General features: G+C 33.1%; 2 protein-coding genes across 22 annotated transcripts in view; one reads left to right on the forward strand and one right to left on the reverse strand.

The window, feature by feature from the left end:
• LOC128158974 (mRNA-decapping enzyme 1A-like) overlaps positions 1 to 7,079 on the reverse strand; it is a 30,214-nt gene extending 23,135 nt beyond the window's left edge. Inside the window, exon 1 of the mRNA XM_052821991.1 lies at positions 6,921 to 7,079. Within this exon, the coding sequence (XP_052677951.1) occupies positions 6,921 to 7,043 (123 nt within the window). The 5' untranslated portion in view covers positions 7,044 to 7,079. The remainder of the gene's footprint in view (positions 1 to 6,920) is intronic.
• The window catches only part of LOC128158970 (muscle calcium channel subunit alpha-1-like), a 99,613-nt gene that overhangs the window by 3,532 nt on the left and 77,185 nt on the right, over positions 1 to 18,896 (forward strand). For 18 of the 21 annotated variants that reach the window (XM_052821967.1, XM_052821980.1, XM_052821968.1 and 15 more), the window contains exon 1: positions 16,232 to 16,563. In XM_052821967.1, coding sequence (XP_052677927.1) covers positions 16,232 to 16,563 — 332 coding nt within the window. Of the gene's footprint in view, positions 1 to 7,240; positions 7,538 to 15,010; positions 15,627 to 16,231; positions 16,564 to 18,896 lie in introns of those variants that run through there. The other 3 variants (XM_052821969.1, XM_052821985.1, XM_052821984.1) reach the window with 3 other exon arrangements.

Raw genomic sequence — 18,896 nt, forward strand, 5'->3', positions numbered from 1 at the left:
TATAGCAAGAATGCAAAAATGAAATTTCAAAACTTGCAAGGACTTTGATTTTGCTACATTCAATTGTACAGTTCAGGGTCTTTTTAGTTTGTTTAACTTAGAGATCTAGAGGTTTCAGTAGTTCCAATCCCTCCACTAGATGTTTCACTTCAAAATGTAGTGATGGGAGCTAAAATCAGATAACCTTTAATACATTCTTTAAACCAAAATACGAAATTGATTAATGGTCCTCCACATCTTAGGAAAAGATTTCATAATAAAATGCTCATGGGCCACATTGCTCACCTAAAATATTTTTATGAATATGAAACTTGCATTGTAATCTTACAAATTGTAGCATTGAAGATCTTGAGGAGTACACATGTATTGGTCCAGGGTTTACAGTTTTAACAATTCAGAATAATTACACTATCTAGGATGTTTGCAAAGTAATATAATAAATTGTAGCATTGTAGACCTTGAACAGAATATTTTTAAAAAACATTTCCCTATATATTTCTTTGTTCAACTATAAACTTCTCTTGGGGCCTTGGTGTTGGTCTGGGGTCATGGTTTTAACAATTTTGAATCTTCACTATATACACAAGTTTTGTTTTAATATTGGTTTTTCTGCCTTAATGGTCTTGAGAAAATTAATTTTTAAACACAACTTTTTTCACTGTTCAGTATTATCTCCCTGTTAGAAAGGGTTTTACCCTTTATTTCAACAAATTAAAACACTCTTACGTACGGATGCTTTGCACCAAGTTCGTTTAAATTTGGCCCAGTAGTTCTAAAGAAGAAGCAGATGGACAACAGGTGATCAGAAAACTTAGGGTATAGGTGAGCTTAAAGCAAAAGTCCCTGCTATATTCAAACATTGGACCTGCAGGTCAGTTAACCAAAGCTTTTCCCATTGTGCTTAAGAAATAGACACCTCTATTTGGCGATACAAACAGTTTCACAATGGGTTGAAATTGGTATTTAAGACCGTTAAAGAGACATACTGATGCATAAACTACTGATTTCCCAAGCATCAAATATTCACATCATTTCCACATATTTTATATCTCATATGAAAAAATCAACTTCTGAAAAATTTATGTATTCAAAAGTAAATAAAAACAATTATTGGTTGGCCAAACACATAAATGTGTATTGAGTTTCCCTTCTGCCTCATGGTCACATCAGCAAAGGGGAATGCAAGTACTGCAGAGTGGCATATACACTGTATAATGTTAAAATGGCTTCACAATGGAGCCTGATGTCTTCATGAATTAACTTCTATAATTTTTATTTTTATTAATGAATGCATATTTCTGACTAAAGATATCAAATAAAATTAAAAATGTAACGATTGATTTTCTCAATACTTCAATCTCACTGTAACTATGTTTAGACAGCAATCACAATCACATGACACTCAAATCAATGTCCAAAACAACTCAGTCTGTTTACAAGTGGAATAACGGGTGAGTTTAACAACTTGTTTGCAGATAGGTGAAGACTAAGAATGCTTGAAACTTTCCGTAAAATCAAATTACTTCTATTTCTTCCTAAATCCACTGTCATATTAAAATATCTTTTTTGAGTCACTATAATTACACAAATTGTCAATAACTCCTTTTTAAGTATTCTTTTTATCAATTAACCATTAAAAAAATACTGGGGATAACAATTGTTTACGTTTCAATCTTTGTCATTATCATTTTAATCTATCATTCAAGCCTCTCTAGTTCATCAGTATCATAAGACACACCATCCATGCAAGTTTTGTGAAGTTATGACCAGTATTAGTACGATATAGTCATCAAAGGGAACCTGATCCAAAAACTTTAACCAGCTCAAAGCCACGGCTCAAATTCAGGTTCAAACCTGTCAATTGCATAAATATCATAAGATGCACCAGAAAAAAGATTAAAAGTATTAAACAAGGACCAACCTAGGGGGCGACTTGGGCGAAATAGTCGCTTTTTGATCGGTAACTTCGCCGGAATTTCCTCCGAAAGAGAAGTTGAAGTCGCCCTGTATTTTGAGTTCACAATCATGTAGATTACCCCCAAAGGCAATTAAATGATAATAAACTAATTCTAAAGACATTTTCACAGCCTCAGTTAACCCCTGTTGTGATTAATTACTCAAGACTGTCTTATCTTTAGGGGTTATAAACACGGGTGATCCAACCACATACTGTGCAATCAATGTTTATTTCTTTTAGTGTTGATGTTACAATTAATTGGTATTTTGTAATTAGTTAATAACTCTGCCAAATCAATGCTAAAATAATCATAAAACCGTTTGTTAACTGTTATCTTTGAAAATTAAGATCCTCTACATAACGGTTGTAATTGGGTCAAAGGGTAGGACTAATACCTCCAAAATACACAGAAATACTGAGACTGATTTTATTTGCCATTTAGCTAACACAATTACAAAACATTTCATCTATAAAATGTATGAATACATTAAATAAATTAATTTTAATAAATTAGATAAGTTTTTTTTAATTTTTAGAAGTTGTTTTATTTTTTATTGACTAACGCTTCTGATCTAATTTAAATTATCAAAGGTTGAATCTGTGTATATCATCATTAGCGTTATGCCATTGTCAAGTAATGGAAGTCTCCCTGATTTCTCAAACTTCTCCCTATTTTTCTGTTAGGGAGAAGTGAAGTCTCCCTAAAATTTTGCTCTAGGTTGGTCCCTGATTAAAGCAATTATTGCAGTTTGGATTTCCAAAGAAAAGAAAGAAAACTGACAGCAATAAAAAAGACAGAGGATAAAAGTAAAAATAGTAAGCTCAAAACCAGACATTGATACATCAGACATTCCGGCCCAGTGTAAAAAATGACACATCCCACCACACTGCACATCGATAAGGTCCGATGGTTCAATGTCTTTTGCAAAGACTGTGCACGTTGGATGACAACAGTAGGCATGCTTTATAAAGTGAAAGAATACTGCTTTCTCTTTTTAAAAGTAATAGATATTATGAAAAACTAACATTCATGAAGACCAAAATATAAATTTGACCAAACAATTTCACCACTTCAATGTGCATCATTGTAAGAAGGGGTGTACCTGTTTGAGACCCTTTTAGAATTTTTTTTAAACTGAGCTATATACATGTAACTCAAAGGTATTATATAGTTAACAAAAAAAATCCCCACCAGTATTTATCCAAGTGCCTATGAACATAAACAGCAACATAATAAAAATGATTTCACATGAAGTTACTATGCAGCACTTGCAGTAGCTAAAGATATCACAGATATGCAGCACTTGCAGTAGCTAAAGATATCACAGAATGCAAACATATTCATTGCATGTGACAGTGTATTTATTTTGGTTTTTCTAAATGCATAAATGATCAATGTTTAAATCATTGAGAGGACATTAAATAACTGAACACTGTCCTTCCAACTGTGACTAAAAAGATAATCTATCCATCCTAACATATATCAGAGTTATCCTTCCTGGAATAGAAAATAACAGTGCCCCAAGCATACATAGAATGCAGAATTTAGATTATTCAACACATTAGATGAAATAGAGCTTTGAATATATTCTAATAATTTTTACCAGATTTCTAGAGTTGACTGAAATATTTTTAATGATTATTTTCATTAAACTGCAGTTAACATGTACATAAAATCACCACACACAAAAACTAAAACTGCTAAACAAAATTCTCAATAACAGAAATTCCTGAACAGAGAAGAAAATTTCTGAAAATTTGGCCTTTATTATGCATATTTGGCCTAACTCATGAGGTCTGGAGGTTGTAAAGTTATAAATTTCACAATTTAGATTCCTTATATACTAGAGATGCTTCAAACCAAAAATGTTAACAATTGCCCTTGAAGTTTTCAAGAAGTAATGTACTAAAATTGTTAACAGAAAATGAATTTTTGTCTGGGAAACATTGAGCACATACTTCCGATTGCAAAATATAAGGAAAAAGTGACAATATTTTCATTTGTTTGCAAAATTGCGGGAATTGGGTCATTTAGGTGACGCCATAGATAAAATAATCATAACAAGCAACCTCCTTAAAAAACAAAACAAATAAAAAAAAAAAGCCAAAAAAAACCCCCCAAAAAACAAAGCAGTAACAAAAAAGGAAAAAAAAAGTCCAAGCAAGCTTGTGATATTTTATTGTTGACAAAATATTTTGTTGCCAAGTCTACGGTAGTGAGATAAAAAGCAGAAGAGATAAGCTTGCACAACCCAGTGTGAGAGGAACATTTCAGTGGCGGATAGATGTATCTGGGTTGTGCAATATGGTAAAAAAAAAATGGCAAGTTGCTCAGGAGTTATGGAAGTTGTCAATGGGGCAAATTTCTGTACATCTTTTCCATGTACTTGCAGTGATGGCAGCACTGTAGATGCATTATTAATCAGCCTGGGTCTGACTATATATGTTAGGATGAAACTTCAAATACATTTGCAAAGATTGGAATTCTTGGAAGAAATAAGAAATTTGTGTTAGAGAAATTCAAATATGAAACTGGTCCGTTTCTGGATCAATCTGCGTATTGTCAGTCATGCTTGCATACTGAAATACTGACCATGGCTATATATTGTCTGCTGCTATGTTTGTATCAGACAATGAAATCCTGAATTATGTTCTAAGTATTAAGTTTAATCATATAGCATATGATTAAACTTAATACATAATTAAACCGAGCGAAACCCGCCTCGCGAAGCGAGGATTAATGGTAACACGTATATATAAGAAAATCATTGAAAAATGAAAGTTGAATCAGGGGTACTAAGGCCAAAAAAAATTTCTTCCAGCCCTGGGCGCCGCCATATTGGCAGCCATTTTGTTTCTTAAAAAGTTAGTTCGATCATTGTTTGACCGGTACTTATCAATGTTTGTTGCCCCTAAACTCGATTAAAATGTTCCAGTGTTTCAATAGAAGGTAATTTGAATCAAAAGAAATAAAAGAGGACACGGGATAAGTTTCAATAGTGCTTCAGTCAAGAAACACGACTAGTTCTATGTGTGTCTTACCAAATTATCAGATGGAAAATAAAAACATTAATATCAAGGAACTGGTCTTTTAGATACTGAATAAAGCATTCAATTTTATTACAGCGGCTTTTATATGAATTAAATTAATAAACAATGAAGAACAAATAAAAAAAAATCGGAATAACGTAACTCTCTTCGGCTATTTCCGAAGACAAAATGTGTACGTTTTACGTATGAAACATGACGTCATAATGTAGACTGAGCACGCAACGTTTAGATAAACTGTGGCTAATGATTTGAGTGGGCAACCAGGCGGATCCTACTGTGTGCGTTTCAAATGAATTTAATTTGGTCTACAAAAATCAAACTGCACAGTGTTAAATAATTTAAGGCTTAAATCTGCGCTCGGTCCAACGGTCACACCGTTTACATATTAATAACATGTCATGTACTTGTCTGTTCTGGACTCTGAATTAGAAATAAATGATCTGTATCTGTATAGCAAGTAAAATTTTGTAAGAAAGACATGGCCCCATAACTTCAAAACCACTAAGCTGTACTTAACAGTAATAGCGAGCGCAGCGAGGCACCGCTCGCATAGCAAGCTCCATAGACAACGTGTACAAACGGAGGAAATTCGAGTTGAAATCTGCACGTTGTTCAAAGAAATTTTTATGAGGCCACCTGAAAAAGTTCTACTATCCCAATGATCCTTTGCGGTGCATAGCAACATTGTGGAACAGGAAGCGTTTCTAAGGAAAATTCTTACCTCTTAATCGTATACATCTATTTCATTTATAACAACAAAAATCCTTTAAAAACACTAAAGTAATCAACACATATGCTTACGTAAAAAAATATGTACCTATCTGAACTTTAGTTGACATATGACGTCATTTCCTTTCCCGAATTTTTCCGACAATATAACTGTCGATCGCAAATGACGTCACAGTGATTTCGCGGAATATAAATTTAGAGGTGGATCAAGCATATGTACTGGGTGTAACATGTAGTAAGTACTCAGTATTAGTGTTATGGTGACCTTTGGCTGATTAGTTTTGTTTTGATCATATTTTTTTGGCTTAGTAAATACACATGCAAGTTCCATACTTAACTGACTGTCATATGCGTAAGGTAGGTGACAAAAAATTATTTAAAAAATGTCTTCAATGCATATATATAGTATATAAAAATTAACAAAATTATAAACGATTTGATGATACAGAGGAAAATAACAACAAGGAACAAAATGGGAAATAACACACTCAGACAAGCATTTTATTGTTTACTGATTTTAATTATCATTATTAAAAAGTAAAGGAATGATAAAACATGATTGTCTTTTAAAAAAAAAAAAATCAAACGGCTTTGATTCAACATAGTTTAATAAGTCTGTTTTACATTTAATTTATGCTCAGTGGTAGTTTGTTTAAGTGTATAAGCCTAAAATGGACAATTGGAATAAATGTTTGATAACTTCGGGATAAAAGCTTTCGAGACAAAGCCAAAGTTAAGTCAACAGGTTAACGTTGCAATTAACAATGATGAGAGATGTTTGGTTCCTTCTGCGCTCGCCCCAACGGTTACACCGTAAAACATATAATGATCCACCTATCAAACTTATATACATGTGAGAACAAGAGTGACATTTGAAGATCAATGCAAATATTATTGACTTCGCCAAATGGCCAATCCATAAAACATATCCTTCATTTAAGCAAATGGAGAAATGCTGAAATATGTATGAAATTCAGATAACCTACAATAACAATTACAAGTGAAATAGTTACAGCAAAAGCACATCGGATAGTGTATCCCATCGCAAGTCCGATTTATTTACACTGCGTAGTTGTACCATTTTGAACGCATGCATGAGACTCACTGAGTGTAATCTTTTTTGTTGTTGTTATTCGTAAGTTTCATCATTTAACACACCTCAATTAATCATTTTCAAACTTACCCACTGATTACTTTTGGGATTGAACGAATACAAAGCAACTTGTGTAGCTGTATCGACAATGTCACTTATGTATGGATCTCTTTGCTGCAAAGCAGCTAAGTTCATCCTATTTTCCTCCGCCATTGTTTGTACAAAACAGGCCAGCAGTGAATATTATTCGCTGCGCCCCAAGCATCTATAAACAAATTATTTTTTTAAACTAAAATATTTGTAACGATAAAAAAAATATATCTAATAGGATATATATTCGATTCCCTTTTTTGTGTAATTTCGTGTGCCTGGTGAAATGTGATACAGGTAGCGCATGCACTGGAATTTGGTCAAGCGTATCATCCACGGTGAGCTGAACTGCTTGTCGATGGTTATCGGCTACTTAGCTCTTCCAGAGAGCACACTTGATATGTGGATGACTTGAAATTGAGGAATAATACTGTGAAGCATTATATTCTCGATTACTTTTCACGAAAATGTATCATTATCATGATGGGCTTAAACCCCGGATGAGTGATGCTGGAAGTTGCATTGAATGAAGGGCGAGATGAAAAAAGCGGATTCTTGAAATACTAAGAATTAATATAGACATATATTGGCGTTAAGGATGGCCTCTCCAGGACCAGGTGAGTAGCGTATACAGATTCTTTAGTAATACTTGAAAGCACGCAATAATTCTAGGATTTAAATTCCCCGTGCGAGAAACTGAGGAAGATACAAAACCGATATTCGATTAAGATGGCAGCCCTGTTGATGATGGTGAATACTCGGAGTCTATAGCGTGGTTTATATATCAATACTAACTCCTCGTTTATTGCATTATCTGTGATTGTGTTTCCCAGATGATCTGATGATGGTTAAAAAAGATTTTTGATAAAAGTGTTCAATATCAATGTAACTTGAACAACAGATTTATTCTGCATAAGGTCTACATCAATTATTCAAAATTATTGCACATGTGAGGCGATATAACATAAATTAACTAAGCTATATTTTACATGAACCACCAGGTTTGTCCTGCACACTGACAGGAAATTCATAGTGTGTTTCTAAGAATGGTTTTTACAGATGCATAATTTTGAATATATTAAGATAGTTATGTATAGTTAATGGCATGGCCTTGAGGCAATTAAAATGTCACAAGTGATAAAACCTTAAAATGTTTTACAGCTTTATGACAAAAAAGCTCTTTGTATCCAATTTTTTTTCATTCACCCGTGAATCTAAAGTAGAGGGTGCTCCCCCAACTGTACCAAACAGAGGGGGGTGCTTTTTCTTGCATAATATCACTTATTCTAATAAAAAAAAACCTTGCAGATTAACCTACAGTTAATGATCCTTAGGCTGTTCTACTAATTGAATCCTGCATGGTCAGGAATGCTTAGAAACTGATACAGCCTCATACATGATCCCTGATGAGAAGACGAAGCTTTTTCTCATTACCAGGTGGTCACTAGGCAATGGAATGGACAGCATCATTTGACCCAAGCTGATGTTCAACACAATGTTTTAATTAGCACACACAGAGCCCTGTTGGGCACTAATTGTGCTTCTTATCTGCCATGCAACAAATGCAGCTCTCAAAACTCTCAGCCATGTGTCTCATATATCTACATCATTAATTGAGCATAGTAAATCAGAGAATGACAGCTAGATTTTAAAAATATTTTGTATTTCATAGATTTTTGATAATACAAACAAATCTTTGTATTTCCTTTTAATATTAGTCTGATATTTATCTTGAAGCTTTGAGATATTTGATAAACCTATTATTCAGTCTCCACATAACTTGTTTGTGCACTGCAGCATAAACATGTGTGAGTGGGCGGTTAATGCTACTCTCTAAACATTAGCCTTATATATATATTCTCACTGATTGTTGTTCTTAATTGCAATGCTCTTGCATACAAAAAAAGACAATCTTGAAATTTTTTAAAGATCCAATTCAATAATGAACTTTCAGGGATTTCCCACACCATTTCTAGAAAGGCCGGACCCAGGCGCTATGATTTTTATGACAATTGATCAAAAACTGTGAATTTTTTTATGTGCTATTGTGAGACTGATGCACACCTTTTGTGGGTCAAAATAAAGTTTATTGCCAAAACAAAATGCAAATCATTATAAATTCCAATCCTGTACTTTTCTAAGAATGTGCACAGGGTCAAATTTTAATGCAATGAATTTTAAGGGAAAATTGAGTGGAATTATGGAAAAATAGAAAGTGTATTGGAATTGGAATGGGGCTGAAGTTTGGCCCTACATTGAGCATTCAAAAGTCTTTGTCTTTGTTGTATTTTTCAGAGCAATATTTGATAACTTTAACTTGACGATTAAATTATTCACAAACACCCCTTTATTTCAATGATATTTTGGTATTTCTTAATGAAATAAAATTATGATATATTTAAATATGAATACCAATACCTTTTAAGGGGAATGGTAATTTTGATCATTTGGTCAAATTCCATTTTTCTATTTTTAGCATTTATAATGCTTTAGAAATGCATTTCAAACTATCAACCAAAATTTGAGTCTCAGTTTTAGAGTTAAAAGCAAGATACAGAGCCTACAATTCTTTGTCATGTAAACAATGCTCGTGCCCTGTTTTTGTTTACATTGATTCAATATACTGGTAAACTTTCTTTTTAAGTAAATTTCTCTCTGTTTTAAGTTGTTTTAAGCATAAATAAATAGTATTTAGCGTTTATCACATTCATTTCAGGTCTAAAACTGGAATTTTTACATCTACATTCAAAACATAAACAAAGCCTTGTCTTGTACTGTTTACAGGACAAAGAATTGTAAGCTCTGTATCTCACAAATAACACAACATCTGACACTCAACTTATGGTTGACCATTACCAATGACTTACCTAAGCATTGTAAACATAAAAAATGGAAAAGTAATTTTTGATGACCAAAATTGTGATTATGTCTTTTTAAATAGTGAAAGTATATTGCATATATATGTGTACTTAGTTCACTTGAATATGTTTAAAGCTTAGTTTGCCCAACAAGAAGATGTACATATGTCTAATATGATTTCATTGTAATGTGTTCATTACTGTAAGTTAAATATGTTTATAAACTGTGTGGGCTACAGGTTCTCATGGGGATTTCTAGTATAACATTTATTCACTCTCCAATCTGAAATTAATTGTCAAGATGATCAATCAAACAATGCCTTCATTTCTTTATTGAGATGAGAATCAGAGCTAATTTTCACCGTTCAGCTGATTTGACAACTGATTTATTGCATTAAGTGTACATGCCTTTAATATTTACACATTAGTCAAAACACAATGGACAAATTTTTGCATAAAATTCCACAGTGATGCCTGTTTTTTGAGGTACAATGTATTTATTAATAATGTATTTATATTAATGATAAGCAACCTTATGCATATTCTCTTTTGAGAAGTGGACAGGCAAAGCCTACATCTTCAGTTCCGACATTTACACATTTTCCAGAATCAAAATATGAGCTAGGGCTTGCGAAGAGAAGTGGATGTAGGCTATGCCTGTCCACTTCTCAAAAGAGAATACCATATGCATTGTCAATGTCAAAATGATAAAGAGATAAATCAGTGTAAAGTCAGATGGCTATAATCTCACAATAATTATATAAATGTGATTGCATTTTTGGCTTGCCTTATAAGTACATTTTTCCTAATTCATATAATTGGTTGTAATAAACTATAACTATGTACGAGGGTTGATCTAAAAGTAATGTCACAAATGCGATAAAATCATGAGAAATCCACGTAAAATGACAAAAACTTGTCCTTTAAGATATCTATCTATTTCAATTCAAATCTTAAAATATTAATGCATTATGATAAATATTTCTGAAGATAATATATTTTGTAGAGCGTGAAGCAAGGATATAGTCGCTGAAAGCTAGCGACGTCATTTCTAGATCTTTGGTGTTCTGGTAGAATTTTTAATTTAGTACTCTATAAAAATTGGCAACAGTGCTCTGTTTTACATTTTTTTCATTTTTTTTTCATAAAGTAACTAATTATTCTTTTTGCAATCGATGGGCAGTATATTAGATATTATTTAATGTACAATCAGTTTGTCGGGGTCTCTTCAAGAAGTCATGAAGTTAGCTTTATGATATAACTCATGACGTAAGAACCTAGTTTTTACTTTCCTTCAGAGCGTATATCTTCTGTCTATTTAATATATTTATTAACATGACATATGCTTTTATTATCCCCTCACGCAACTTGTTGTGAGGGGGATAAAGCATCGCTGCTGTGCCTGTGTGTGTGTGTTAGGGAAGGGACGATCCACCGATGCACCGGTGCGTCATGGTATTTATTTTGACGACATTTGGATCAATACATTTACCATTAATACATCGATACCTAAGCGAACTTTTTTTTATTTTCCAAAAATATCCGAGCTTCATATATCTGCTATTTTTAGTCCGCGCGCCTCATATGAAAGTACAAAGATGGCGGAAAACCTGTAAAGTTGTCAAAACTGCTAGGAAGCTAAATCTGGGGAATGTGGAAAACTTTTGGATTACTTGTTTATGAAAAAGAATTGTATATGAGACTAAAGTAATTTGTAAATTGTGCAACGCTCATTTTAAATATAATAAAATAACTTTGGACATGCGGTAATACATAGACGGATTAAATAAATTTTAAACCCTTATTCATGTTTTCATTTAGTTGCAATGTATCGTGATATGTATCGTATCGCATCTCATGTATCGTGATATGTACTGAATCGGGTAAGTACAGCATCGTCCCAGCCCTAGTGTATGTATGTATGTGTGTATGTATGTAAGTGTGTGTGTCCATTGTCAGCTCTTTAGCAAAATTCCAAGAAAACCCTCCAATGAATATTCATCAAACTTTGTACACTTCTTTGGCATGGTAAAATGACAAACCCTATTGATTTCCAAGTCAATTGATTCAATATTTTTCAAATTATCATAAAAAAACTAAGTTAAAACATGAATTTTATGTACGATTTGACAGTAGACATTTCTGGCAATTTTATGTATGACTTTAAGTAAATTGCTACCGTATTATGGGTATGTACTATGCAGTTCAAATCAACAACTTGATATTTTGGGATTTTAATCTAGTTAAAAAAAGGTTAAAAAAAAACCCCAAATGTTGAGTAGTATTGGAGGGTAAGAAGATTGCCCAAAGGTAAAAGTTGAAGCTGGCAAGAAATTAAAGTCATCCGATTGACATCAAAACAAGCAGTCGACTTTCGGACAAATTTTCTGTATTACTTACAATAGAACTAGTCCAAAATTCAGGGGGGATTTGACAGATATCGCACATTTATCACGCGAAGATTGTTTCATATTAATAATAGCTGCATATATACTATACTATGGGTTGACATAACACAAGCAACTAGAATTGTCCATCAGAGCAGACTACAGATCGGTAGATCTTCAGCTACGTTTCATAATATTATTTGGATCGTTTATGCATGCCTATATAAAAATGAATGTCACTTAATGAATCTAAATTATTCAACTTTAAAGCATATATTGTGAACATGTGTTGAGTTTCTGCTAGGAATAGGAAAACTGCAACAACGTACATGTAACCCCCCTCCCCCAATTTATACACCACAAAGCTTGGGGATTAGGAAAAATAGATATTATGAATTCAAAGTGGTTTTTAGAAATACTTGTGTCATATTTATTTTGATCTGATACATTTTGATCTAAAAAATTTACATGTATTTTCCAATAATGCATTTCCCCCTACAACAAGTCATGTCGCGAGGGGATGCTCCGCTTTGCAGTGCCCTTGTTAGATATTGGAACCACGTTAAGGGTACTCTGTTCACTCGCTCTCAATTTTAGGTTGATATATCAATTCCAGTACATTTTCTGGCGAGTTCTATTCATTGAAGCAAAAAATGGCTCTTCTTTTTCCTTGGTCTAGAGACAAAGGCATTGCATAGATATCCGAAATGGACAGTAACGTGCCCTAATTTTTTAAAACAATTAGAAAAATTGTATGATATATCTGGCAAGTTGCAGTTAAGAGACATGTCTTGACTCTTTTGGTGAGTACAGAACAATTGCCACTTCTTGGGCAATTCCAACAAAAGAATAACAAACTCAATGTTTTAAAAACATAGGCATCAATGACCCCCTTTAGATAAATCTTGATATAAATACAGGGAAATATATATCTGGTGTCTTATGATTTGAATTAAAATTTATTAAAGCCACATATGCATTATAAATGAATGTTATTAATGTAATATACATATATTTTAATTTAATTCTGATTGTAACACCTCATTTGATATGCTAAACAAATTCATCACTATAATTGTACAACATAACTTGCCTGCAGTACGTCACAATGTGACACATGTGCAAAACATTTGATCCGCTTGATGTTATACATTGAAGTTTTGAACAAATCAACATTTTTTAAATAATTGGCCATAATTTCTGAATTTAGTTGTGGAAAAGAAAACTATAAGGAAGAAATCTATTTAGCTATGTTATACAAATATAACCCTAACTTTGGACATCTTAACTAGGAAATGTGATTTTTCTTGGGGGAATGAATAACTCTTCATATCTTGATCCTCACCATCATGAAATAAATGTACTGGTATGTTGTATCCCCATTTATTGCCAGCTAAAGAAAAATTACAAATGCATTGAATAACTTTGTTTTTTCATAATATCAACAAGTATGAAGATGACAGATTGAGATGTTAGGGCAAAATGATATAATGATACTTAAAAATATTGTAAGAGCAAGACCTACCACTGCTCATGACCACTTGATGAAACTGTGAATCTGGTCTTATTTTGTCTTAGGTGATGAAAAATTTCATGTCGTGTTATAATTAACAGTATGAGTACCAAGGTAAATTTATTTTCATGACAGTAGGCATTTATCTAAAGTCTAGCTTGATAAAAAGTACAGGAGTATTATTCAATGAACATAAAACACTTAGCTGCACTGAAATTTGCATAAAAATGTTTGTCTAGATATATGCCCTAGTAAATATAATATATATCTTAAATATATCTTAAAGGAATTTTTCGAAAATCTGCCAGGAAGACCTGGAAAATTGTTACCAGTATTTACTATGATGTAATAGTATTCAACATAACTTCAGTCCTCTTTTTGGTTTTTTACAGTTTGATACCAGACAGTATAGTTTGTAAATTTTTAACTGATTTATCTAATGAATGTATAGATTCATTGGAGGTGTTCTAGCTTTTCATTGCCCAGTGAATGAATAAGTGGAGATTTTTAGGACAGCACTCTTACTTTACTGCATAATTAATAGGATAGATGTCAGAAAAATTACTATTTGAACTGCAGATATATTGATCCATGATTTATCACTGCATTGCGAAGAAAGTCCAGTAGTGCAAATAAAGTGAATAATTAACAGTCAATTCTGTACAGGAATTCAATCAATTATCACTTACACTTTGACATTTTATTCATAGTTTTAAAACTTGATAGTACCAGTACATGTATTACATTTGTGTGTAAAAAAAAAAATACACCCCCCCCCCCCCCCCAACACACACACACACACATACACTGTGTGTTTATATGACTATATAATGATTGATGGTACGTACATAAGGAATAAGGAATCATTCTTTGAGTATTATGAGGTGATAATTTTGGTCGGGGCGTGATCAAATCCAATAAAGCCTGAAGGGCTTTATGATAGATTTGATCACGCCCCGACCGAAATTATCATCTCATAATATTCAAAGAATGATTCCTTATTACTTATATTTATATAATTTTAAGCCATCGTACAATTAAATCTTTAACTATAAATAAGCAAACCCCGCCGGCGCCTCAATTTGGCGTCAATGAATTATGGGTTATATAGTACAAAATCGATACATAGTGTTATCACAGACAAAGACACTGGATGATGTAAATATATTTAATTTATAGGCTTTTTTAAGCTTCATGTACCTTCAAGGTCTGTCAATTTGAAATGAATTTGGTTCAATAAAATTTGAATTATAAAATATTCATTTATTGATTTTCTTATTAATGCATTAAATGATTTTTTTTCTGTCTATCTTGAATAGTCTCCCTTCATGAAGTCTGCCAACTCTATTGATCAAAATGTGCTGCACATGTTAAGTAATCGCTCAATATCTACTAGATTACAAAGTTACTTTGTAGCCCAATATTCAATCAACTGGCTTGCAAAGAAATTTAATAGGTCACCATTGTTTAGAGTGTGATCAATATTGAATCCCCCAGGATCTACAAGCTAACAAAAGTCAGTCTGTACCAGCACCTTTGGCAAATCCTATACTGCCTGCTGGAAGCCACCTATCAGCTATTGTTTCCACCAGTCAGACAGCCTAAACATCTCCTGCTGCCACTGTCTGTGTGAAGACATTCCAAAGCAGTATTGATTTTAACATATTTTTTCAATTTATTTACACTATAAGTCTATACATGGGTGCTGAGTGAAATTCAGCTGTAAGGGCTTCCGTATATTGATGTATTTGGTGTAGATACTGGGCCTGTTGTACAGGAGGCATTGTCAGCCATTGTTAGCTAGTCTGTTACCTGTATTTAACTAACAGGTATCTGAGTGGAGAGAGCTCCAGTTGACTCTCTCTTGTGATGGTCCTTGGGATTCTGCTGTTCATAGACTGGCTTATACACATGGTGACTATACAGATGTGGGTACTACTGAGTCAGTGTGAGTAGCTTTGGTATGTACTTGTCCTGAGAAGCTGGCTGCCTTTTCCTGAAGGCAGCATCCCCAGTATTACAATTTGTAGGCTGCAGATAATCAATACTTTCATGGCCTGTGAAAGTTTAATATACCAAAGCTGGTTGTTTTGTGGAAGGCAAATCAGATATGTTTATTGGAAATCATTCTGTTTCCACTGTAGACATGTACTCATTCTTGTTGTTTGGGGACTGTCTTAACTTTTATCTTTGTGTAGCAAAACTTGTGACTTGTTTTTTTGAAAATGTTGGTGTAAATAGAATACATCACATTTTCCTTTTAAAAAATGACTAATGATGAATTGATAAAGGCACTTTTTTTGTTTAATGCAAAATATGCCATCATCTTTTACAAATTTCGGAATTGGTGCTCTCTGGTATTCACTTTTTGTGTTCCTGTTTTGCTGGCTGGTATACAGTACCAGTAGTTTATTTTTAAATTCTCTAGGATGAATATGCAACCCCTTTATCCTTCCTGGTTTTTCTCATTCTTCACATATTATCACACTGGATATATTGACTTCTGACTACTGAGTTTTTATTGATTTTAATAAACCATTTTTTAAATTTGACATGTATCCATTATGTATTTTAGGAAGAAACAATGAGAATTATAATTCTCCCAGTGGTAATACACACGAGGGGCCACACATCTACTCCAAACCTCAGCCAGGCGGTGGCATCACCATCAGAACAGATTCAAATCACAGCAAACCACTTAGTTCAGCGTGGACCACTGCACTGGGGGCTGCCACTGCCAACGTTGGAAACACCAACACAATGACTCGAAAACGAGCACCACCACGAAAACAACAAAACCAGAATGTGAGGCCACCAAGGGCCTTGTTTTGTTTAACGTTAGAAAACCCTATACGTAAATTGTGCATCAGGATTGTGGAATGGAAATATCCTTTTGTAATTCTTAAGTTCTTGGGAGTATATAGTAGATTCTATTACCTTGGATTATTTTACTTGGTTTGTATGGTCTTTACAGTTAGTTGATGTTGTATCTGTGTTTGATGTAAATCATGCTGAAATCATGCTTTCAACAAAGGTAAGATTTTTTTCTGTTAAGAGTATATAAATTTATACATTTGGAAGTCATTTATTATCCCTTCGGGCAACTTCAAGCAGAGGGGATAAGGCGTTACTAAGTGTTTGTACCCATAGATGTTTTAGTATGTTGGTGTACAAGTCTGTGGGCAATACTGAATGAAAACCAAACCACATACAGCAACTTTGCACACTTCCTAATTAAGTATTGTAATGCATCAAACTGTATTCACTTACAAAGTTATCTGTGACTTGCATCTCGAAGTATCCAGTACATATTTTATTAAGTACATACAACTCAAATTTTATGTGTGAGTTGTGATAAAGCACAATATGTTAAGTTGGCATTGTGGCAGGGGAAACAAAAGACTCGTGTTAATACTGCCAATACATCAAAAAAAACTTTCCTGTTTTGAGGGGATTGCTTTAGCTGCTGTGCTGTTTTCTTGTTCTAAACTGGATTTCTAAATAGGCAAGTTGATATGACATAAGTTAATACAACATATTTTTTTATTATCAGTGACTCGACTTATTGTATGGATAAAGATAGGGTCTCCTACATTAAAAGAACCTAACACTTGCTTTCACAGTTTCTTCATTTAAAAAACAAACCACAGATCAATGTATAAAACTTACTTTTCAATAATAACTATTTCTGGAGTTAAAGATACCAGGTATTCAGAGTTGTGTAACACATTCTGTTCTGTTGGCAAGGCAGGTAAAAAATAAAATAAAATTGATTGATAACTTTAGATACAAGTAATCATTGGTTCAAAGACCACGAGTAAAATACTTGTATCTTAGGTCTTTTCACATATAAACTCAAATTGAGTTGTACCACAATGACTTATTTTGTTAACAATGTCTCATTAAGTCAATTGCATCACATATTATGACAATATTAAGTCTGCATCTATAGCATACTTTGTCCATTCACACAGAGTTGTTGATTGGGTCAAACCCTAGTACTACCTGAGAGAGAAACAAAGAGCCTCAATCTGGTTATGTTTTCAATAATTGATATAGAACCAGGCTGGTCAATTCTTTTTTGTTCCTTGTCTCTTAATGCACATAAAACAAGTCTGACAATATACCGGGACATATCTTTAACAAAATGTCTGGTTGATAATCACTACTGTGTCAAGTCATCTGAATAAAATAAAATAAGCATTCTTTACTTTCCTAATATTTGTCAGTAGTAAATTGATAACAGTTAAGAACATAGGGGATAATCTCCAGATCATGTCATACTCTCTGAAAAAAATGATTTTGATAATAATGAACAGAATTGCCGATAAGTTACTATTTGGGAAAATATCTGAATTGAAAAGTAACACTTTTGATATGCTGATATAAGTGTTCATTAATTTTAAGAAGTAAAAAATAACCCAACCACACACAAAAAAATATGTTCTGTACATGCAAGCATGCTCAAGTTCAAATTATTTCAGATGCTTGTATCTCAGGATTAACTTAATGACAATATTTTCTTTCTGTTCTTGTGAGTGCATAAAATCTTTGTATCATCATTACAAATAATGAGAAAAAAGATACAGTGGATATGATGAAGATAGGATGAAAAATGCATGTATGTTTAGCTGGCATTTGATGTATTTGGTCATTTGAAAATGTAATTAATGCTAAAAGGGGTTGGCAGTAAGTAGGACCCAGGCCGATTGTGGGTAGTGCAGAAATGGTTAGAAATCAATCGGCAGCCATGTGAAAATAAAACACCTGATATCAACAAGAGAAAATCAATGATTCTGTCAATATGTTTAGAGGGTAGTGCCTGCTAGTCGCAAAGCTTCTGTGTATTGCTAAAAATCCATACCCCACCAAACAGTCGGCAACACTTGGATGTACATGCTATTTTCATGAATCCAAAGCTTTTTGAGCATTATGTTTTCCTACATATGCATTAATAAATATTGATTTTTGTTGTTAAATGAAAATTCACATCATTATTATATGTGAAACATTGGTTTAGAAGAATTGTCTGCTGGGCTTATATTATTAATTCATCATAAAGGATTCAAGCATACTTTGACAGTTTCATTATCATAAAAACATTCTATTCATATCCATAACATTCTATTCATATCCATTGATATCAGATAACATTATAACAACTATATAACAACTCCTGGTTTCTTTTTGCATTCATCAACAACAATTCTAACTATGT

The sequence above is a fragment of the Crassostrea angulata genome, chromosome 8 (genome assembly GCF_025612915.1).
Source record: "Crassostrea angulata isolate pt1a10 chromosome 8, ASM2561291v2, whole genome shotgun sequence".
Lineage (NCBI taxonomy): Eukaryota > Metazoa > Mollusca > Bivalvia > Ostreida > Ostreidae > Magallana > Magallana angulata.